Source organism: Ascidiella aspersa, chromosome 4 (genome assembly GCF_963924565.1).
Source record: "Ascidiella aspersa chromosome 4, kaAscAspe10.2, whole genome shotgun sequence".
Taxonomy (NCBI): domain Eukaryota; kingdom Metazoa; phylum Chordata; class Ascidiacea; order Phlebobranchia; family Ascidiidae; genus Ascidiella; species Ascidiella aspersa.
This window is the reverse complement of record NC_139450.1, coordinates 8889651-8913314: the sequence shown is the minus strand read 5'-3', so window position 1 is coordinate 8913314 and position 23664 is coordinate 8889651. Positions and strand designations below refer to the sequence as shown.

Sequence of the window (23664 nt, the reverse complement as noted above, 5' to 3'; positions counted from 1 at the left end):
CACAAAAAAGCCAAAGCTTTTCAAAAAAGCACGGTAATCAAAATGACATGCTGACGAACAAATGACCCTTTCGACCAAAACTACGACACAGTGAAATTTGTTGCATAAGGAAATGCACGCTTATTAATAAACGAATATCCAAAGCGGTGTTTTACTAATTTCATCCAGGACCATTTCCGAATCACCTCTACGATCAGTTCCTAAAGAGATTGATTTCATAACTCGGTTAAAAATGTCGGTTGTTACGGGCAGCACTTTATAGTACCACGAAATAAAATTGCACAACATTTCGCCACAAAATATGAAATTATTCGTTGCATACATACATAAATAAATAAATGCAAAGTGTATCATCCGGCCGCTTGAAATCGACAGGCAAATTTTGTACAAACGAGAAATCGTTTACGCACTTAAAATTTTCTGTTTTCTTTTTCTACGCAAAGAACTGAAAACTGTTGTGCAAGCAAACGGATCGGATTGTCAGTAGGGGTGTCCTACATCATTACTTTTTTAAGGGTGGACATATATTGATCCTATATTACGTTTTTCAAAAATAGAATTACTCCAGGTGACTTGTATAAGATTGCTTTAGCAGATGAGATCACAAATTTTTTTAAAGATCTTTTCAGTTTTGCCATTTTTAAAGAAAATTACGAAATCTTTTAGGTATTTAATTGAAATGAGCAACTTACGTTACTGCTTTACGGTGGTAAACATACAGCGACTTGGGTAATAGTGTTTACGATGTGTTAAGCCAGTGAGCACAAAGCACGCAACCGAATGTATTTCCCAGCGGGCACCAACGGAAAGCTCTTGGACGCAAAGTCGGCGTTTAACACTGGAGGATGTGCAACAAACGTAGAGAATTCAGCCGATTTTTGTCGACCGCATTCGTTTTGTGTGAAATGAACTTTAGAGCGTGGATGTACACGAGTGCGAGAACTGAGCTACTGAAAACCCACGCAGGCTTATTGCACTGAGGGCGCCCATCGAAGTTGAGCGAACAACGACGCTTTAAGTGAAGTAAATGCGATAACTCGGCCGCCGATGGACAAAAAGAAAACAATGTGACACGATGCAAGAAAATCTATTAAAAAACGCTCATATGTCACAGGACGGAGGCGGCGACGTTTGCTGCCATGACGCAAGATTTCATTTTCATACTTGAACAGTAAGATTAAATATATTTTGCCTTTTCCGCCATCACCTTTGCGCCGACACCAGCTTAAGCCGATCCCGAAGCGACTTGCGTTCTTGTTCCGACACCATCAGATCGTCCTAAACAGAAACTCTTGCTGATTTAAACCTGTGTAAGAACACCCCAGAAATCAGGGTATCATCTGATAGTTCTATTGTGTAATTGGGTCGCGAAACAACTGGAAACACCGCATGTGTATTCTGGGTTTACCAGGTTCAATTAAAGGCACGACAATAGCTTTAAGCTTAATCAAAAATTGCTTAGATATTTTAAGTACCCTTGTTCCCTCTGGTTGGCAGAGTATGTGGTAACTGCATTTTATACACACAAAAATGACACAACAACAAGTATAAGATTAAATCTTACAGTGGATATAGAGCAAGAACTAACACTCTTCTAACGGCTAATGTACAGATCGACATGGCGTATGTTGCAGCGTTTGTACCAATCTTTGTAAATCGCGAAATTTTGTCTAATTTTAAATTAGGGAATCAGGTTGAACTATGTAAAGACAAATTGTATTAAATTCTCGACAAGCTTTCGCACAACCGTGCTTAATCAGGTCAAAGTATAAATGAAAATAACTAAACTACACGTAAAAGCACAAGCGCGAGTAAAAGGCGATAAGAATGGTAACGTCTAACATATCGACAGGTACATGCTAGTTCGCACCAAGTCACTCACCTGCATCATTTGTAGCGCGGCCACCAGCGAATCGCGTTCCTTTCCCAAATCGACCAGCTGCTGGTTGAGACACATCACCTCGATGTCCTTCTCCATCTTCAGCCGCTCGAGGTCGCCGTGGATTCGCTGTTGCGCAACACTACTACCGAGACTAACAATCGCCGGAGACTCGGACGGTTTCGCGGGCAGTTCGCCGTTCGCGAGACGTTCGGAAACTTTCGCGTGTTTAGCTTGGTCGGGGCTTTGGCTCAGCGTAACAGTAGCTATGGGCGAAATAATCGTGTCCACGTATTCAGGAGTGCTCGCCGCTTCGCTACAGGTCACTGTCGGCGTGGTCTTGAGCACTTCGGCGATTTCAGTGACTGACTTGCCCGTAGAATCCACTGTCAAATAAAACAACAACAAGGAATTTACAAAATTGATAATTATACTTTAATATCGTAATCCGGGAGTGTTTCGTAACACATGTTAAGTTGTGGAGAATGTGTTTTATGTTTTTTCAATTTCGCTAAAAGCGTTTTGTTACTTGAGTGAGCGCCCACAACATAGATAAAAAAGAACGTTAAATAAAACCAACACAAATACATGTTTTAACTTTTATAAAAAAATATCCTACAGTAGAGAAAATAAGTCAAAACACGTCGTTTGATTTACATTTTAGTGTCAAATTACAACATAGTGGCAACGAATATCGGTCGAAAAAGTAACTTAATGTAGATTAGATGGACAAATGTGTTATTTAGAGATTTCTGGATTGCACAGCACATATTCAACTTTTTAAAGAAATCGTAAAATTTAAAATTGCCTACATGTACCCAAAGTTCGAATTGGTATTTAAGCCAAAATGCTCGACTGCGACGAGTGAAAGAGGGCTTAGATCAGGAAAGAAGGCCTCTAAGTACTGTGTGGTTACTTACTCGAAACATGGAATGTCCCATCGTCGACTCGCTTCACCGAGGCTTGATGCACGTGGAGTGCGATGGGCGGTAATTTTGCAGTCGACGCGTAAACCGACTTGCCGTCGTCCTGAAAACCACAAACGGCATATAGCAGCGTTAAGTGTGTGTTGAACTGTGAAGCACAGCGAGCCCCATTCTCACAGCATAGATTTCGAATAGGTGCAGGCACCAAAAACAATGTAAATTTTCGTTGTCCACTTTTGGCCAGAAGTTTGAAGACCCCCTTATTTGAAACACTGTCTTTTGGAAAGCTCCATTGCTTTTTGAGATTGGTTTATTTTTCTGCTGCTGTTTGAAAATATTGTGGAGTAAATAAGTTTTCAATTTCTCACGACGAAAAATATTTCCTAGCTTCCCGCGTTCCCGGTATTAATTTTCGGTACACCTTGCTTAACATTTTTCGGCGCTACAGTTATACCATTCCACAGAGCTTCGGATCTTTATTTGCTCTGCTATAATAAAAATTCACGAATAAATAGCGTTACCCAGCAAAAAACACATGTGGTAAAATTGTCAATCGCCCTATACACTACTGTGGCAAAGCTATCGGTCAGCCGTTTCGTTAAACAAGGAATCTCTGTATTAGTAAGACAGTCAAGTTAATAATTGTAAACGTGGCAATTAACTTCCGTCAAACTTTGCCAAATAAAACTTTAGTAAGCAAGTATACGGCTTCACTTCGGACATGCATTTGTTTCAATGGTCAACATTTGCGGATAATTTGTGGTGTGACATTGTCCAACTAACACAACAAGTTTTTTGCTCACCCTGATTGTGAGATGAACGTCATTAGCCTCTATTGACATCGGCATAACTTCTGGGACCACTTCGTCCTCTAAGAACGCACCTGAAACAACGTAAAAAGCATGTTAGTGAGGCATTTGAGTATTTTACATCAATGCTAAAGCCAATCTTTCAAATGGTAAACCGACATTCTTCTATTTTGAAGCGCCGATTTACACAGATAAAAAAACTAAATATTCACAAAACATGTTGAATGTAGTCAACAATGCATACCTATGTCCATCTCAGAAAGGTCCAAATGGTTTAAGTCGGTGTTAAATGGCAAACCGAAACAAGTGAAACTTTAGGCCTAAAATTTCTTTAAATAAACTTTTAAATATAGCAAAAGAAATCTATTTTGTATAGATTTATTTGGTGCATCAATAAGCCGAGAGTCCGAGACACGAAATAACAAATTCACTTCGTGCATTTTTCGGTTATATAGTTTTTGTAAAGACTAATGGGAACAAAACTGTGTAAAAAGTAACCTGTGTTGAAAATATCCAATATTTTATGTCATTCGTGCAAATAAGCTATTGCGACCAACCAGCTATAGATTTCTTGGTGTATTAATAGCCAAGACACGATTTATGTCATTGAGGCCAAGGAGAAAACAAACTTAGCAGCAAGCAACCTGTATCACAAAATATCCAATCTTTTATGTTATTCGTGCAACCAAGCTATTATACGACCTAACCGGTTATTACCTAGATTGGCGAGACTGGATGCGTTGACAGTTTCGTGGAGATGATCGACGTGGAGTTGCAGCATCCCCGTTTTCACTGAAGCTTTCGAGAAGCGAGAGGCGGACGGGCCGGAGTCGATTCGCATTCGCACGCTCGGGAAGGAATTGGTGGTGTGGTGCACTTTGGCTAAGAGTTGGTAGCAGATGGATAAGAGTCAGGAAAAACACGTACAAGCGTAGTTAAAGGATGCGGACTGTAAACTATGCCGATTTGTCAGACATTTTTCAACCTCATTTAAAACCTCTAAATTTTTGTTTCTAAAATCATTTAGAATGCAGTTATCAAAGGTTCCATATTGTCGTTCTTCTGATTATACATTCGCTCCAGCAAGTGGATCTTCCCAAGGCCATGTTGGTAATGTCTGGCATATTGTGATGAATCATATTTAAAAGAATCTCAACAGAATAAAAATAAGGCTAAACCCTTTTTGAAGTTAGTTTCACATAGTCTCAACTAATTGGGTGACTTAAAATCAGGGCTGCAGAGTCGGAATCAACCTCGACGGTATCGGTTTATTACGCTAGAGTTGAACTCAGTACTATTATAATACGCATGACTAGCAGTCCAGAGTTCGAAGTGTGCACGTGTGGCCACAAACTGTAAGTTGTAAAGGTGGAATACCACGTACTTGGCCGGGGTCGAATCGAGTTTATTTTTTCGGCATAAGTCGGACGCCCGAGTAATTTTAACTCACTCCGCAGCCTTGCTTAAAACATCGCAACAATCATCCGACGAAGGTTTATGGTATTTAACACAGCACAACTGGAAAATGTACCCCGCCATTAATTAGGAACAGTTTCGTATGTACAACCACTAGGCGACTGGCCTTTAAAGAACTGTTCATTGCATACGGCGGATGAAACGTACCTGGTGTAGAAAACAGCGCTCCGGCGCCATCCAACGTCATGTTGCCGAGTTCGTGCAGCGCGACTTTATTGACGACCAACTTCACGGAAGCGTCGTCGCCTCGCGCGTCCACACTTAACTCGACCTTGTTCTGAGCGGCGATCCGAAGAACAGAAACCTAAAAATACGTGATATTAAGTTCAAAGCTACATTGTAATGTTCTAGACGTGGATAGAAAACGGCTGGGCAACAAATTTAAGGTTTTTTAGTGTTTACAAATCGATTTTTTTTACGTTTTTACCCCGAGCTTGTTTATTTCACCGGCCAAAGGCTTATAATAACGCCACAATTGCAAAGTAATGATATGATACAATAACAGGGAACATTACGAAAAGTAAGTTCAGATTAAAATGCAATTGAATTACCTCTACATAAAAAGCGTTTTACTGTTTCACAATTATAAAAGTGCGATATTTCTGGTAAAAGTTGCAATTCAGAAGTGGTTCAGTTACCAGGTATTTAGCTTTTTGCTGAATTACTGAGATTATGTAAACGCAATAGTGAAAATAAAAATAACAAAAAAAACGCATTTCTAAAACAATAATATATGTCTCGGTACATTCATAAGAAGGGTAACACCATAAACATTAAAATAGACGTACTGCTCTCGGCATGCTACAAGCACTTGCTCAAGACTAGAAGCTATACGTTATCGCTAATTATTTTCCTATCGTGTTGTTGCTCGCGTTTTTTCTAGTTTTTTCTTGTGTTTTTTCCATATACCGTACTACCAGCGTTCGGAGTCAATTACCCTGATGAAGGCGATTTGAATTGGTTGCCAAAACGTTAGTTAACAACTACAACTACCATAGAAGCTGTTTTTTTTTATTATTATTACTAAAATATATGGATATGTTTGTGGCACATGTTTTTCGACAGAAGGGCTAAAATTTTAAAATTGAAATTTAATGTCGCGGAAAACGCGAGCAAAACCTTTCGCGATCCAGGTTTTGTGTTTTCCTCGTTCTGCGCTGTCTGCACGGATCTGTCGACGGTTGCTCCAGGCTCTTCCTCCAGCGAGTCTGTGTCCTCCTGCCCATCCACCATCGTCACCTGGGAGTCGACCATGCTCGGATGCGGGACTTCCATCCCTCCAACGCTGCCGAAAAACAAATCAGTGCAGTCCTAAGGATAAGGATTGACTTTAGGTTCTCGAGCAAGACGTTTATTGGACGGTACGACAATCAGTATAAGGCAAACATCTAAGCCACCCATGCACACTAAGGGCTCGCATAAGGCTACAGCTTGTCTCTAACCACGAGATTACAAACAGACTGCCCTTAAAATGCGTCCGATTCTCTCGGTATCCACCAGAAGAATAAAACGATGCAATACCACGCAATACAAAACGAAATTGCGCACAAAGATATCACGCAGCGCTGATAAAACGGAGGCTGCGAAATTTACACAAGGAGAGAGGGAACCCGTGTCGGCGGGTAGCCGAACCGAACGACGGCAAAACGCATTGGTTCGGCACAAAAGGGCTACAATAATAAAATTTGTGACGCTTGGTTGCGCATTTGAAAAGTCGCAACAGTAATCATTAGGTCCGTATTTCTAATCCGATGAAAGCAACGTGTGTTCAAGAGTTTAATACTAAAAATGGCGGCCTGAAACAGTCGAGTTTGTTAAAAACAATCGCGCATATTTTTCTGTCGCTAAGCATGACAAAAGTGCCATTCGCCTTCATTCTATTTAAGCAGCCCCGGTTTGTATAAATTAAAACCCCCGGTAAGCGGGCACCACATAAGGAGGTTATAAGATAACCGTTAGTCAGTAACTTGATACAAAAAGTAATTACAGGAAAACAATAACAACCATATAGGTACTCGCTGGAAATAGTTTTGTACACGGAATTCGAGAAACTCAGGTTGACAACCACTGTTAAGTATGTAACTGTAAGATAGAAGTCCCTACCTAAATAAAATCCGATGTTTATTTAAACGTGCCACAATACTTGATCAAGTGACCAAAACTATCGCAAAAATGTGAAGTGGCTATTTTCCCGTATCGCTAAGGTGCACACACCCATGGCTTTGAGTGATACATTGATTTTGGTTAGGGTTAGCGTCGTTAGCGTTTGCGTTCGGATGGTGGTATAATTAAATTTATATTCCCGAGTTTTGCATTATTTCCACTATTTATTCGCTAATCCATTTAAACTAGTTTGTTAGCCGTGAAGATAGCCTTAGGGAGTGCATAGTAGCTATTTGCCCGTCTCGCTCCAGTAAGCAAACTACGCATATAGTAATCCGTGATAAAATATGCATTTAAAAAATTTTTTGCCCGACAAAAAATGCTAAATCGCAGGAAACAAACCACGAAAGCGATAAAACTCTCACCCAGGAAGATCCTGCAGGTTGAGATTCGAGTTGTTGGCAGATATGGGCTTGCCGAAAGGCGGCGGAACGTCAAGCAACACAAACTGGTTGTCGCTGTCACCGCTGGAGGCGATAGAGGTGCAGTCCTCCTCGTGTGACGACACAATCGAATTCATGGACGAGTCGAAGGACGCTGTGTCGTAACCGCTGCTCACAACGGTGGTAGATCTAGAAATATCGATTCGTAAAATTACTTAAACGAGCTTAGGTTTTTTTGTGGAGGAATTTTCTAGATAGTGATTTTCAATAAATTTGTCTTGTCGGACAGTTTGTGTTGCATTTTTTTCTTATCAAAACAAAGTTTTTGACATCGAAAAGACAACCAACTTTATCTAGTTTGCAAAATAACATTATTTTTATTTTGGGTGGTAACTAAATACTCGAATTTACTAATCTTCCCCAACTGGAAAAATTGACAAAATCGCAAATTTTAATAGATGTACTACAGGTTTCTGTGGCCTTTGGTGGTCAATGACAAACTTCACATTTAAAAATTCGAAAGCTCAAAAAGTTTTCCTTATACTTAAAATCGATTTTAAGTTATTGCCCACAAAGTAAAACTTAACAGGAAATTATCGAAAACTATTTTCACAGTTTGCCAACAGTTTGGGTTATTCTGACAGCCGCGCGTTTGACAGAACCAACGTAAAAATCAATAAAACCACTACATAGCGAAACACGAATTGAAATTTCCTGAAATGCAACAAGCAATAAAGCTTTGAAGTGCGCAAGAAGGCGATCAATGTCGGCTGTAGCTGGCCAAGCCCTCGAGCCTCACACTTACCGGGAAGATACGTTTTCGAAGGACACGCTGCTCGATATCGACCCGTTAGAGACCTTAATCTTGGTTTGTAGCCGGTCGTCGGCTTTCCGTCGTAGGGTCTGGATCGGGTCCGTGTTGCCCCGCCTTCGACCTAGATAAACAACAGGGAAGGTTTGATTTGTTAGCGATTTTGTTAAAAGCGCAAACGTTTCGGCGTCTTTTTGGTTGCGGATTGTAGGTTTGCGCGCCTTTCAGTGTTAACTTGAATGGATTCGCATTATCGAAGATTACAAAAAAGGGTTACGAATTTTAGAGATGACGTCACAAATCGTAAAATAAAACTTCACCTGATTCGATTATTTGTGGTGGCAAGCAAATGTAAGTTACACATAAACTGCAACGTTATAAGAATCAATGAAATACCATGTAACCCAATTTGGTAATGTAACGCGATTGCATTCCAGTGCGTTTCCGACAAAGATCTTTGGCATGACCCCGTCAGTAACGTCATTTGGCGCTTCGTTTGGATGAGAGACTAAACTGGCGTTAAGCAAAGTAGCATTTTAATTAATTCCGAAGTAGATTAGAACTAGAATCAGGGCACACAAGGATTTCACGAACTAGATTAGAATTAGAATTAGCCGCATTTTGCTCTAATTATTTGAGTTGGAAAACTAGAATAATTCAGTTGTCCACGCCTGATAGGATCCCTCCCAAGCAGTGTTAGGTATGGCTATACGAACCATACTTAAGGTCGCTAACATGCCCAACCATGAGTGCGCCTCTGCAGAGCAGGGTGGTTCTTCAACTTTTTTTAACGTGGACCCGCTGCAGACTTATGAAACCTGCTGTTTTCGGTTCTACAAATATGAAACTGAAATAAAGCCTAAATACATTAAAGAAGAAGGCACCGGAGCGTTTTTTTCAATTAAACTATATATAACAAGGATTCTATTTTCTGTTATGGACCACCTGGAACTAGTCTACGTACCCTCAGACTCCAGTTTAAGAACCCCTGATAGACCAAAGCTAAAACTACACAATAGGCGTTTTTTTCTTCCTGCTTTTGATATTATACACCAAGATTTCCATGTGGGTGTTATGGACCACCTAAAACTAGTCTACGTACCCCAAAGGGGTCGACAGGCCACAGTTTAAGAATTCCTGATATAGAGCAAAGCTGAAACAGCACAATTACCGAAGGTTGGCGACGCTGGCAGCGAGGCTCGCTCTGTAGGAGCAGCTGCGACGAGAGACTGACTCGCTTCGTCGTAAGGCGCCTTCACAGCGGGAGGGCTGAACAGGGGAATGTCGTCGCCCAGAATACTGACTGTGTCCGACGAACTGCACTCGGAAGGCGCCGGGGTCAAATGTCGCGGTGACGTCACAGGTGGACTGGGCAGCAGAGGGTCGTGCGAGGGACCTGGGTTGCAACGCGAAATAATTGTTAAGGCTTTCCAGTATTTTAATGTTTTCAGCCACAACTGGATTTCTGAGACGCTGTGTAAAGTTTCAACCAGTGTTGTAATGACTTGACGTAAGTGCACTTAAGTCACTGTTTTCAAATGCCTTGAATTTACTTCTTTTGGGCAAAATGACTTGACCTGGCTTTCAGCTACATTTCGTGTATAAGACACACCCCTGAATAATTAAGTTGCAACGCAAGGTTGTTTAGAAAACGGTGAGCTAATTTGGGATGGACACTGAACAGTAGATATTTTTGTACAATGAAAAATATGGAATTGTTAAAAAATCGGTGGACAGTTTAATTACTGCTTAAACAAGTTAAAAAGAAACGTTCACATTTAAAGTGAGTACAGTTGTACGCTCGTACATATTTATTAATATAACTCGGATCAGAAACTCAATATTATTAGACCTGGAAATATCAGATACTTGATGTATTCCGATACCGAAAACCTGTTGTTTATAAAAAAAGTACGACCGCATTGTTTATAAAAAAGGACGGGCGTATAATACGGTACCAAATTTCATAATTTGTGTAGTTAAATACAGTAGGTAAACTGAAAAAAGGTAAAAATGCAGCAATTTTTTTATAGATTAAAAAGCAATCCTTTACTTTGGGATTTGGAATCTTAGTTAACTTATACGAAATGTATTTTTCAGTTATGTTTTGGTGTGTGTTTTATATTAGTTTCAAGTACATAATTTGTCCTTACTGTAATTGGACGACGTGACGCTTGAGATGTCTGAAGGCTCCTTCAGCGGATCTGAAACTACCTCGGGCGACGGTTCCAAGACGAGATAGAGACTGGCTTCGGGTAGGACAACACGCACTCCGCTTGATTGCGTGTTTTCAGGCTGAGGACTGAAAAACAAACCATTTTGTTTAAATTAACCGGAATCAAAAAGGAATCAAGCGGCAGAATCAAATTAACCGGAATCAAAAAGGAATCAAGTGGCAGAATCGAATTAACCGGAATCAAAAAGGAATCAAGTGGCAGAATCGAATTAACCGGAATCAAAAAGGAATCAAGTGGCACTATGTAAGGACAAATTGTAATGAATTTTCGACAATCTTTCGCACAACCGTGGTTCATCAATGCTCTTTTCATCAACGTCGAGCGTTCCATACAATATTTGTCTTTACAAGTGTCACTTGATTCCTCTGTTTAGAATTAGACAAATACGGCCATTTACAAAGACTTCTCTACAATGACACCCTTCACTTCCAGTTCAGGATAAACTTGCAGCATCTTATTACAAAACGTCCTTTCCTAAAGCGGCCCGTTCTCTGCCAGTGAATTATGTACTTAAATATTGGTATCACTATCATACATACGTTATATTCAGGGTTACACACGAAGACGACTTGTCGGAAAGTATGGCGTCTGTGTCATTGTAAACCTTCTCTCCGATACTTTCCATTGATTCGGCCAATCGCAGAAGAAAGAGAAACTGATAGTGGTCAAGCATCAATCGCAGATGCTACGAAAACAAATTAAAAAAATATCAAAGTAAGATACGTTTGTGCCTTTTGAAATAATTTTTGCCCCATTTTTCAATGGCTGGTTACAACATACATGTTCAAGCATACAAGAAACAGTGGATGTATTCTTCTACTTACACTGTCCGTGTCCACTAATATATAAGTAGAGGCGGGTCCATCGATGGTGGAAGGTTTGGGAAGAGGGGTTTCGACGGGAGATTCTTAAAAGCGCAAATATGGTTGTCATTGATCTGCTAAGTGTAAAAATCTGGCGATAGAAGCAGAAACAAAACAAACATATCTCTTATATCAAATTAATCAACATAGCCACCATGCAAAAGAGTTAGTTAGTAACAAAACAAAGCTGAAACTTACAGTTAAAAATTAGGAATATAAAGGGTTGGGAAAAATAGATGGAATATTCTACAGTTACCATCCCTTTTTGCACAGAGTAATAGAAACTACCTTACCAATAAAACAATGGTAAAAAACAATTTACGGTCTATCTCAGATAGTCTAGTTCTAAAAACGTAGGTGTAATAAAAAAAATTAAAGTGTGTGTGCACCAGTTAATTAGTTAAAATCTATAGAAAATAGCAACTTCTACAACATGCAATCACAATCAATCATAGTGACCGGGAATTTGTCATGCAAAACACGCAAATTAAAAACTACAACATCAACAAACCTTCTATGGTACCTCTATAAAAATCCAGGAGCATCTTGTTTTTAGGCCGAGACTTCCGGCCAGGCTCTTCTTCCAACGAGTGAATAGAATCATTGTTTTTGGTTTGCTGACCTAACTCACCAGACGACATAGAAGATGTGGCGACAGGCAACTGTTCCGCCATAAAGCCGTCAGTATCCAGCGACGGCAGCGAATTGCTTTGATAAACGCCGTTGCTTTTCGCGACCTTTGACCCTTTGAACTTGACCTTTCGGTCTTGATCGTAAGATATCACGTGATCAAGTCCGGCAAGTGTGCTTTCCTCAACTTCGAACTGTTTTTCGTCCTTGGGAATCGGCGTCGACTCGGATTGCTTCGGACGCAACACAAGACCTTCATCGGAATTCGCCTTCAGCGGCTTCGGGTCGTCGACGTCGGTTTTAGCGATCCACATGAAAATTGGGAGCGAGTCGATGAACGGACAAGTCCTGTGCGAGTTGCTGCTCGGAGATAAGTTTGGGTTGGAAGCATCGGCGGTTTGCGGCTTCATGACGAAGTCGATCCAAACCTGCCGCAACCAAACCGACCAGACATCTTGGTAGGCTTTTTGCTTCAGGGCAGAGCCTGAAAGGGCAAGTCTTTATTAAACTGAGGGTTGTAGATCGTTAGGACATGGGACGTGGGTGTGCAGAAGGTTTTTAGACGCCATGGATTGCTCGTAGGGCGTCAAAGCGCCCTGGAATTTGACCAAGCTATCAATACATGTGCAAAATAATTTCTGTAGCACAATCTTAGTTAACCCAAAGTATTTAAAACTTTCCTGAATTACCATAGGCACGAGGCCATAGAATCACTAAACTATGTTTTTAATGTTTTAGGAAATGTTATTCTATTTATTGTTACGTTTTGTCCATTTCAATGGAAACTTTTTTAGTCTAAAGGCGCGAAAATCACATTTTGAAAAGAGGAATTGTTGGCTTAGTGATAAAAGTCAACAGATGTTATCTAAGCGCACATTTTTTATCTAATTAATAAGTAATTTTCCACTGACTACAAACAACCTAACGCCCTGGAATTTGAGTCCGGTTCCTATGCATTCGGTTAGGACATGTGTTTAGGAATATTCAATCGCTTGTTTTACCTATCAGTTGTGGCAACGGGGACGAGCAAGCAATCTTCACCGGAATATCCTTGCCCTCCGCGTGAGTTCGCAAACATCGGTGGAGAAAGTCGAGGTCTTGGCCGGACTCTTGCGGAAACGTTGTTGGGTTTCTATCAAACACAAAAGAGAGAGGCTGAGTGATTTTCGCTTCAACAATTCGGGTGAAATTGTGTTCGACTTACTTGGCGATAAACAGTTTTTCGACGGTTTGTAACAAAAGAAGGAGTGACTTGCGTGAGCTGTTTTCCCCTCTTCTGCAATTTGTAACTAAAAAGTAAAACATTTGTTTAAATGTCGCTCGCAGTTGGCATACAGGAAACATATTGCTAATTGAAGTCATTGGGAATTATAAACAAAATCGCACATCCTGTAAATAGTATAAAAGAATTGCATTATACCGGCAGCTTGCGATATTTGTATCTCCAGTCCTTCAGGCGAGTTTGGATCATCATTATCAATTGGTGATGGGACGAATATCTATGGCAGTAAAATAAACGTAAAAGTTATTACTCTTCTGAAGAGGATACATTCAATAACAAATCAGGTAAAAATCACCTATACATTGTAAATATTGCCAAATGGATGATAAAACATTAACATTGACCGTTTCTATCATAAATACTAAGACAGGAAACAAACAAGGGGGCATTGATTTCTCAAATTTTTTAAAGGGTGCCACGGTGTAAAAAAGGCTGCGAACCCCTGCACTTTGAAACCCTGAAAGCAACGTGTACCTTCGGCATCAAGGTCTCGATCCTTATGTCGACATGGTCTTCCTCCTTCGGGTCCCCTGTTGCCATGACAACGCCCAGGTCGTCAAGCATCTTCTGGACGGACTTGAGTGTGGAGAGGGCGAGCTGGTTGCACCAGAGGAAGGACGGCCAGTGGCACCAGATGCGAGGCGCGTTCACTCGCACGAAGATGTTGTTGTGTGGTGCTGAGATAGACACAAGGTTTCGGGTTAGGCTTGCTGGGTCGGATCAGGGCTTCTCAATGTTGTAATGACTTAAGTCAATGACTTGACCTAAGTCACTTGGAATCGACTTGCTTTAATTATGACTTGACTCGTCATTTATTTAAAAAAAATTGACTTGGACTTAAGTTATTTTACAAATGACTTGACTGGGGCTTAAGTATTTCCGAATTGTTTACAACACTGGAGCTTCTTAAAATGCTCTGTAAGGGTCACGGAAAGTTTTAATAGTGTTTTTTTAAAAGAGTTACTAACTAAGTTGAAGTGAATTTTATTACAAAATAAACTGTTTAAGATAAACCAACCTTATCCTAAGTAAAATTACTTGTCTAAAAAAATAAGATGCTGTTGTGTCGTGCTGAGGTTGCGAATTGCATGTCAGGCGTGGTTATTTACAGGACAAAATGTATGTGCAACTAAATTAAACACTTGTTATCCAGTGTTTCTTTCGAATTCAGCCACCAACTGTATTTCAAGTGCTTTTTGATGTCTGCTTTTAAAATTGGCCCGAGGCAAAATTACTTTATCATGACCTGAATACCTGTAATACACAACTAGACTGACAATTAAGTGTCCCTTTTTTGGCATATTTTTGTCATTTTTGACTTAACTAAGTTTTGTGTCTGCTTTTCATATAAGGTCTTTCGGGTCAAATTCCATTTATTTCTGGCCTATGGAAAAAAATAAGAAGTATTTTGCTGAAAAAAACGTTAAAGGATCCAAACTAGATTGTTGTTTTGTAGATAAGACTTGACTTAAAAAATATATTAATCGCACTATATTTAAACTTCAGTGATACAAAAATACTTGTTTAGAAAATAGTAGAAACTTAATTTTACATTTTCCCAGACATTACCTGGGTAGTTTCTTCCATCGGGAAAGAAATAATCAGTGAACACTGCACACGCCAGTGGCATGTCTTCAGGTAAAAGGAGTTCTTTTCGCTGAGAAGAAACAATTTTGTTGCTGGAACGTTCTTTATCCGAAGATGAGGAAACCTGAATGACAATCACAATTAAAAGTTTTTTTTTATACTTTAAAAGCACATTTTAGGGTTAAAAAATGCAAAAACTGTGTAGTTCAGACATGTCAAAATGTCAATTGAGCATTCAGCTGCCAGTTTATCAGTGAACAATGTGTTGCCTCGCCAGAAATAAACGTACAAATAATGATTTGATATGCAAACAAAATATAATGGCTGCTGCCAAGGTAAAAAAACAGTTATCCTTTGTATTAGTTAGACAAACCTCCCAAATATGTTATTTAATGTATTACTTACACCTTCTAGTTTGACATTGTTTCACAAAAAAGCGAATAAATAATATGATGAAAAGTTCGCCATTAAAAGACTGTCATAAAATGGCAACTATGTAAGTAAATGATTAATATAAAAACCAAGGCCATCATGTCTAAAAATGGATGCACTTATGCAGGTATCGCAACATAAAATCAATTCCTAGTAGCCATAAATATGCAGTCAATGAACTAGATTTGGGGCAATTAATCAATCAGCTGAGTCATGCACTTTGAACAAAACATTTGTTGATACAATTGCTGTAAGCATGTTTGCATACACAGTTATACAACAAGACACATGTCATCAACTTATTATACATAAAAACAAGGAAGAAAATAACTGATATTCAGCTGAGTAGGCTAAAGCAATTACCACATTGTATATTACCCTTCTTTAACAAATAATGTAACATAGAATTATAAATACATTTCGCTTAAATTTACAAATTTATTCATTTAATTTTCCGTTCAAATGAAATCAGTGTTGACTGGTAAATAGCCTAATTAAATTTACTTCGCTAAATTATTCCATTAAATTTCAAAGCAATGTATATTTAAATTTTGTTACAATACAATTAAATGTACAGCAAAATGGCTGGATAATAAGTAATTTGAGAAATTTCAATAAAAAAACAGTGTGTTGTATAAACGACATTTAGCTTAATATAACCAAGTCACCAGCTGAAACCCTGCATCACTGAATCTTATATGTAGAATAGTAATTTAAAATTAAAATTACTGTAGCTTATTAAGTAACAACCCACCTGCCCGACTTCCAAATCGCCTAATCTTGCCACAAAACAACTTTCCAGCAGCTTCGAATTATTAGGTGAGGCTAAAACAATTCAAAATATCTCAATGCTATTTACCGAACAGGCTTGTTTTGCTGTGGGTATAAAAAAAAGACTAGTAGCAGCAGTCATAAGCCACCAATTAGTAAATTACCTAAGATAATTTAAGACTAGCCCTTTATAAGTCCTCTGTCTTGCAATAATTATCTTCTATTTTACAAAATTATGTTCAATTTTGCTTAAAATGACCCAACAACTAATCCAAATGGTAAACAATTGTTGTGTTGGTCATTTATAATTTCATTAGGTGCTTTTCATTAAAAAACTTACTTTTTTAGTGCTTGAATCTGTTCAGTTGTTAAACAAAATAACCCTAAATACGGGAATGGTTGGGCAGTCCTGTTTTATATTATTTTGTTCTTAACGAAAAACTAAACAGTTTTTAAAGGCATCTATAAAAATTTGGACAACATGCTGGTAATTTACTACAAACAAACCTACCAATGTGGCCTGCCGCAATTGCTGCTTTCTTTAATTCCAAAAAATCTTTCCTAAATTGATTAATGTTCTCATCTGCCCATTTGTCCCGCGATGACAGTATCTCATTATAGCCTCGAAAGTGTTTACGACTTTTTCCTGTTAAACAACCAAACTTTCAAATAATTTTAGGGTAGTGAATTAAAAAGCCAATCAGGTGTTCAGAAAAGCATTTACTTCCAGTGAGGTGAATAATCTTATTGTTCCTTCATTGTTCTGAACTTAAACAATCTACCAAACAAAATGGTAAGCAATGTTCACATGTATAATTAAACCAAACATTTCTTAAAAAAGGTTAAACTGAAGTATTCATTCTGACAAAAATTTATTAACCATAGGCCAAAAAGAATATTTATCACAGAACAGATCGAATTGATGGATTGGTTGATTATATTTTAAGGTAGACAACTGTCAATTATGTTGCTCCAAAGCTGGTGACAATGCTACTGCAGGAATATTAACTCCCACAATGTGTGTGGTGGATTACATCTTGCTAGTATGGTTAAAAAAAGGAACTCAAGCAAAAATCTTGAAACAACATATTTGCCTGCTTTGTGATAAGGGTAGTGATCCAACTTGAGTGAGTGTAGTGTAACCAGAATAGCCCCTCCTTCAACCACCTTTTTGTAGGTGGCTGTAACAACAAATTTACCTTATCAAACATGTTTTGTACATTTTACTTGCTTTGAAAGGTGACGTTATATTATTACCAGTTAGTAGCCACCTAACTATTTAATATATAAAATTTATTCTATATTTAATGTTCTTATGTTATTTGCTATTCTTTGTTAGCAATTCAACTATTTCATTAACTGGAACAATTTAGAAAATAAAAGTAGGAAAAGTGTAACCCCAATCATGGCATCTAAATGCTTTAACAGTTTAAACACATAACAAATAAAAAAGACACAATTAAAAATATTTATACTGCTTTTGTACATTCAATCCTTATTACCTTCTTTGTTATTATTTGAACCATCGTCGCAAATGTGCAAGTCAATGCGGTCGATGTCAATGTGAAACGAGGTTTCTTGTATGTTGTGAGTGAGGAAATACTGATCACTGGTTGGTGAGGCGGGCACAGACTCTGGGAGCTGGATGTTGGTCGGGGAAGCAGCCTGAAACAACAAGAGATTAGCATTGCTGTTACAATGGTTACATCGTGGTAATTGCAAAGTTTTTGTTGCCAACAATAGGAAAACATTATAGTGGTAGCATTTTTGTGCTATTTTTTATGTAGCTATACACAAAAAAACATTTCAATAAAAGTAATAGATTAAGCATTATTGACAACTGACAATCAACATGTTTTAGTGACCACACAGCAACCTTGTTAACAGAACACTGTTTTAATATGAAGGATGTAGGTCAATTGAAGCCACGATAGAGGGGTTTATCAACTTTATAAAAAGCTACAACAACATTAAAACATAGCATCCAAAAATGTGAACTAATTCACCAGCACAGAAATTGTTAGAAAAACAAACCAAGGCCAGTTAATTTCACTAGGAAAATAAAGAACAATACCTAGTCTAAACATGGCATTGCAGGATCAAACAGGATATTATAACATTGTATTATTTGCAGTATTAAAAGTGTCACTGACTGAGTGACTGTGGCATATTAAACATTGCAATAGAACAAAATAAATAAATACATAAATTTAGTGGGCCAAAAGCAAATGACAGGTGATGATTTTTTATTATTATGTTAACAAGTTGTACAGTGTTTGACAAGAATTTCTATGTTTTGGGATTTTGCAACCCCATATAAACGCTTCTAAATTACCAGACAAAAGCAATTTAAAAAAATAGTTAGGTAATTGGTATTAGTTGGTTTCATTAAACTCAAGTATTGGAAAATGAATTATTAAAGGGTGCATTTAATCCACTGATAAGTATACAATGTAGTTTTACAAGGAAATAACACTCAATGCATACTTTACGCAGAGCATTGTAGGATGCCCACCTGTTTAATGTTATACAAGATATACAAGCATTACCAGATTTGCATTGGCTGAGTTAGCAGTGTTTTGCTTGCTCTGCTGTTGTGAGCGTTCAATGGTTTCACGAATCGACTTGACACAGAGCAAAGCAGACTGGACTTGGGCATCCGTAAGAACCCACAAAAGGTCGTCAAACTGCATTTGTAGTTGTGAGGCAATGACTGAGAGGTCAGACACCTAGAAAACGCAAAATGCATGAAATTAAAAGAAACCAAAAATCAATTCATAAAATTGATCACTGGATCTTTTATGGCATTAAAAGCATTTTGTTAAACTAATTTTGGTATTTTGTTTAATCTAATCACAGGAATATAAAAATTTCTCAAATGTCCAAAAGGTATAGAGAATAGCGGGAATACTTTCAACAAAATATTTTTTATGATTTTGGCATTTTTACACATGGAAATCTGACATAGAATACATTTGTGAACTATACTTATGAGTCACAACAAAGCTTAAGACACTTAAGTGGTTTGTAAGCACTTTAGAATGCATTATTAATGTTAAGGGCAACAGCCGATTGATTTTGAATGTTGATTATATTTATTTTAAACAAAGGTAGACACTAGACCTGTCAACATATAGTAATTTTTTCTATAGAAAGTTAAGCATTCAGTGGTGACAAGAATAGATACCTTGCGCCTCAGAACAATCTTTATCTGTGCTTGGTTTGTGATGAGTCGAATAGGAGTGGTCACACAACCAATCCCAGTGGGTGAAATTGAAGCTGCACTGTCCACAGCTATACGCATTGTCTGCCATGTCACTTTTTTAAACGTCAGCACCTGAAATACACAAAAAGTAGATCTAAATCAGTGTATGGAAAGAGAAAGATAAATTCGTAGCTCATGGCAATTATACCACATTAACATAGTCTCTTTGTCCTCACCTGTCCGAGTTCTTTGTTTAATATTCTGGTGAACCTTAAGTCGGCTTGCTTGCCATCGGGATTTGTGCTGTAAACCAGGAGTTGGGACAACTGACAAAACATGTTGGTTGTGATTAGCAGAAAATATTTTTCAAATACAAGTTAATGTGTACCGGCTACAGTTAACAAGTTTGCTTGCAAGAGGACTGTAATTTATTAACAACCACATAAAATATGCATTTTAAGTATTATGCCATGCCAACAATTATTCTCACTACCAACAAAAAGTTATAGAAAGTAAATAGAATAAATTTAATATGCATACCTGAAACTCTGCCTTAAACACAGCAGAAGAAAAATTTACATTGATGGAGTTGATTCGAAGAGAAATGCCTTCTAGAACTTTTTGAATAAATCCATAACTGGCATCTCCACTGTATTCAAATATGTAATATTAAGGGCAAAACCACTCAATTTTATAAGCATAGTATAATTAGAACTGTAAGCTGCAAACTAAAAAATATTTTACATAAAATTATATTCATTTTGATCTATGGTAGATTGTTAAATACTAAGAGTTTATAGCAACAATAGCTAAGCTATATATACATGGTTATTTGATACTGGTGTAAATCTGACCTTGAAGCAGATGCCTCAATGGGCGAAGGTCCATTAGGTGGCCTAGGTTTCTCACAAGTCACCATATCAAGTTCCACAGCATCAAGAAACTAAGCAAAATACAGAAATCATTGACAAACTAATATCAGTTTCCTTTAGTGGAAACCTTGATTAGGTGACCAAACAGACAAATTTCCTATGCTACAAACAAGATGTTTTATTATTATATATCTGTCGCAGTGCAATATCACAAATCTTAAGTTGTATAGAAATAAAGCTAGCAACTTACAATAGTAATGCCAGTTCCTTTTAGTTTTGTCCAAGGAATCTGAAAATAAAAGTAAAATACTTCTGTATTACTCTGTCTAGGATGAGAGAAATAGTTGTGTTGTAACCATAAAATCACATTTAAGAAAGTCGAAAAATTGGCAAATATTGCGTATACCTTGACATGCACTTTGTTGCATTTCGCTTGGTTAATTTGCAGCCAGGTTGGAAGGTTTATGAGGTTTTGTATGGCAGAACAATCAAGTTCCAAGTTTGAGAGTTCGCCCTCACCACGCAAAGTGCTCAGCTGAATGCTGTCCGAAGAGAGATTTTTTGCAAACCTATAAATTCATTAAAATGCATTCATTTGAATTTTGAGCACTCATTTTACTGTAAAAAAGTATGTATTTCAAATGCATTGCAATGGCAACTTAGCACAAAATTAACTGTTTTGTAGTAAGCATTAAAACTGACAAAAATGACTATTAATATTCAATGAAAATCTGACTAAACCTACTTTGATAAATGCTTTAAAATTTGCTTCTTAATAAGCCCAGCCATCTTTCTTCTCTACTGGATTAAGATATTGAACAAATAGGACAGACAATCTTTGTGCATAGCAAGTTAAATAAAATCCATACTAGATCGGATAAGTTACTATGTTGATATTACTCTAAAATTATGGAACAGCATCAAACAGCAGGAAAAGTGTAATAAACAAAAGAAATTCTGTTTACTTAAAATCATAAACTATAAAAATGTTTTTATGTTCCAGTATAGAGGATAATGCCCACCAAAGCATAGTCCCATCTAGAAAGTATGGCCGAACTCGACGAGATCATGGTGGGGCCTGGCCCAAAGCAGAGCCATGTTTGATAAATGGGAGTGTAGGTTTAGTATTTTATTAAAAATTCATTGGTCCACTTGCTACACTTTTGACAGTTGTACATACTAGGCACACTAAAGTGTTCTAAGTATAATAATTACCAAGTTACTACTAAGCTGGGCGCTGGTCAAGAATCCTGAAACAATTATTAAAGCAACACATAATAATTGGGTTAGGGTGTTAGTTAGTGTTTGAGTGAGGGTGCTCCAAGTATTATTATATTTTTTATTTCTTTTGCTTAACCTACCCAAACCCGCATCTTAACCAAAATAATGTTTGTTGTCGTAGGATTGTAGACCGGCACCCCAAGCTGAAATATATACATATTCCTTGTAATTTGCTAGAGGTAAAATTAGTGGTTGTGTAAAGGCATTTTGTGTCTTATGAGGGATTTAAAATCTACTTAAAAACAAATAACTGGACAAGATTAACAGGTGGCCCTCAAAGTACTCAAAATACTTTTATCAAAAAGCATAACACAATATATCACAGTTTTTTGCCTTGCATAGAAAATTCTAATCTAGAAAACACTCGATAAATAGTTGCTTGTCTATTTGTCAATCTTCATGTATAAAAATGAAAAACCAGTTATTTAGCCAAATTAATATCGTTAAAAACAGTTCAACTTACAGTGAAATTCAGGTCAGTGTTGATCTGAATTTCCCATACGTTACACTAGCGCAGTTAACTTTTGACCTTTAGTTCGATCAGTGCCGCTGGTCTAGAATCCTACCACAATATTAAAATAACGCACAATATTTGGGTTAGGTTGAGAGTTAGCGTTTGGGTGTAGGTAGGTCAAGTACTCAAGTTATTATATTATTTAAGAATAATACTTGACCTACCCTAACCCAAATCTCTAACCCGCACTCAACCCAAATAATGTGCATTGTGGAAGGATTGTAGACCAGCGCCCTATTTTGTAAAATTGAAAATCTTTAGGTTTGAGAACCCCTAGGTCATAATTAAACAAATGCGTGCACTGGCACGTATATACGTTTGCAAATGAGCGCGCTCGCATCTCGTTTACATCTAATTTCTTTTTTCCTTAAAATAAACTAATGACTAGTTCATCAACATAGTTTCATTAGTAAACTGTTAGTTAGTTATTAGGCAATACAAAAATCACAAGTACATGAAACCTTGCTTGAGCGGCCTAGCGGAACGAAAATAAAAATCAAATCCTAGAAACCCAGACGAACAGGTAAGCGTGCGATTGCAAGAAGTTACTTGGATATGTCCGCGGTGCATTGTATTTTTTATTTGTTAAATAGTATGTTTACTAAAAAAAACAGATATCCGTAAAAGAAATACAATCGAGAATCCCTGATTTCCACGTAACATACTTCTTTGTTGCTACCTAGCGGCCATTTAATAACCTTGTTGCATAACTGAACGTCGCCAACTATCAGAAACGCAATCTGCAAATGTTTATCAGAAATCGCAAAATATGCAAAAATGTGTTTACGTCGCAAGTGGTCCGTTTAAAGGCCCTTCTGCAAACCGAATTCATCCTAAACAATGTTAACTATTACATTAAACCCCATTTAGCTTTCCCATGACAAATAGCTAAGCCAAAACTCTGGTTCCCGTTTTTTAGAGTGGCCTGTTCATCACGTAAATAAAACTAATGCAGGCTACCAGATAAATTTTCAAATTGGTGCGGTTTTGCGGAGTTGTTTAACACTGCTGTTTTGTTGCGTGGTCCAAAATATCCGAAATGCTTATGACAGACACGGAAAATTCTGGTCAGACATGGGCAAAAAAAAATAATTTGACTTATGTGCACTTAATTAAAGTCACTTCTTAAATTAGTTCACTTGACTTGCCTTAAGTCATTTAAACAAAACAGTTGACTTGGACATGAGTCATTTTTTTAAAAGGCCCCCCAAAACAACATACCGGTACCGCAAAGATATAAGATAGTTTTGCATTTGTTACTCTTTTATATGTTCACAACACTAAATAGTCTACATATCTGGTAAAAACAAACTAGTTACAAAATCCATCTTGACAAGTTTAGGCGATAAAACAACATTATTTGCAGATTGACATTAGTATGAAATTTGTAGCACTTCCTTAATATAGGCAACTTCGGATTTTACGCATTTTCTTTGTTGGAAGAAAACTGTAGGATAGCTCTTTGAAAATAAATGTTTTGTCAGCGTAAACATGGTTCCTGAATTAAAAATTTCTCCAACTTAAACCACATTGGAAAATAGTT

At 37.6% G+C, this 23664-nt stretch overlaps 1 protein-coding gene across 1 annotated transcript; it reads right to left on the bottom strand.

Moving 5' to 3' along the window:
* Window positions 1-34: 34 nt before the first annotated feature.
* On the bottom strand, window positions 35-21216 carry LOC146147024 (bridge-like lipid transfer protein family member 3B). The gene is made up of 31 exons (XM_083386934.1): window positions 21072-21216; window positions 20733-20895; window positions 20577-20615; window positions 20309-20397; window positions 19995-20103; window positions 19691-19780; window positions 19437-19586; window positions 18799-18978; window positions 17752-17914; window positions 17344-17430; window positions 16761-16895; window positions 16233-16303; window positions 15029-15170; window positions 13934-14136; window positions 13598-13676; window positions 13382-13466; window positions 13179-13309; window positions 12059-12661; window positions 11509-11591; window positions 11224-11369; window positions 10601-10749; window positions 9619-9843; window positions 8442-8571; window positions 7619-7825; window positions 6210-6375; window positions 5238-5394; window positions 4332-4496; window positions 3609-3688; window positions 2800-2908; window positions 1883-2265; window positions 35-1278 (listed from the first exon to the last, which is right to left on the bottom strand). Exons 1-31 carry the CDS (start codon window positions 21113-21115, stop codon window positions 1204-1206), a joined length of 4638 nt encoding a protein of 1545 aa, XP_083243060.1. The 5' UTR covers window positions 21116-21216; the 3' UTR covers window positions 35-1203.
* Window positions 21217-23664: the final 2448 nt, after the last annotated feature.

Bases quoted from the DNA above. Each gene is read 5' to 3' on its own strand.
- LOC146147024 (XM_083386934.1), bottom strand. From the start codon at position 21,115: ATGGCTGGGCTTATTAAGAAGCAAATTTTAAAGCATTTATCAAA. The intron at 20,398-20,576 runs GTAAGTTGCTAG...TATTTTGCTTAG, and splicing joins AAGGAACTGGCATTACTATT to TTTCTTGATGCTGTGGAACT. The intron at 3,689-4,331 runs GTAATAACCGGT...ACGTTGTTTCAG, and splicing joins ATCCAGTCTCGCCAATCTAG to GTGCGTTCTTAGAGGACGAA.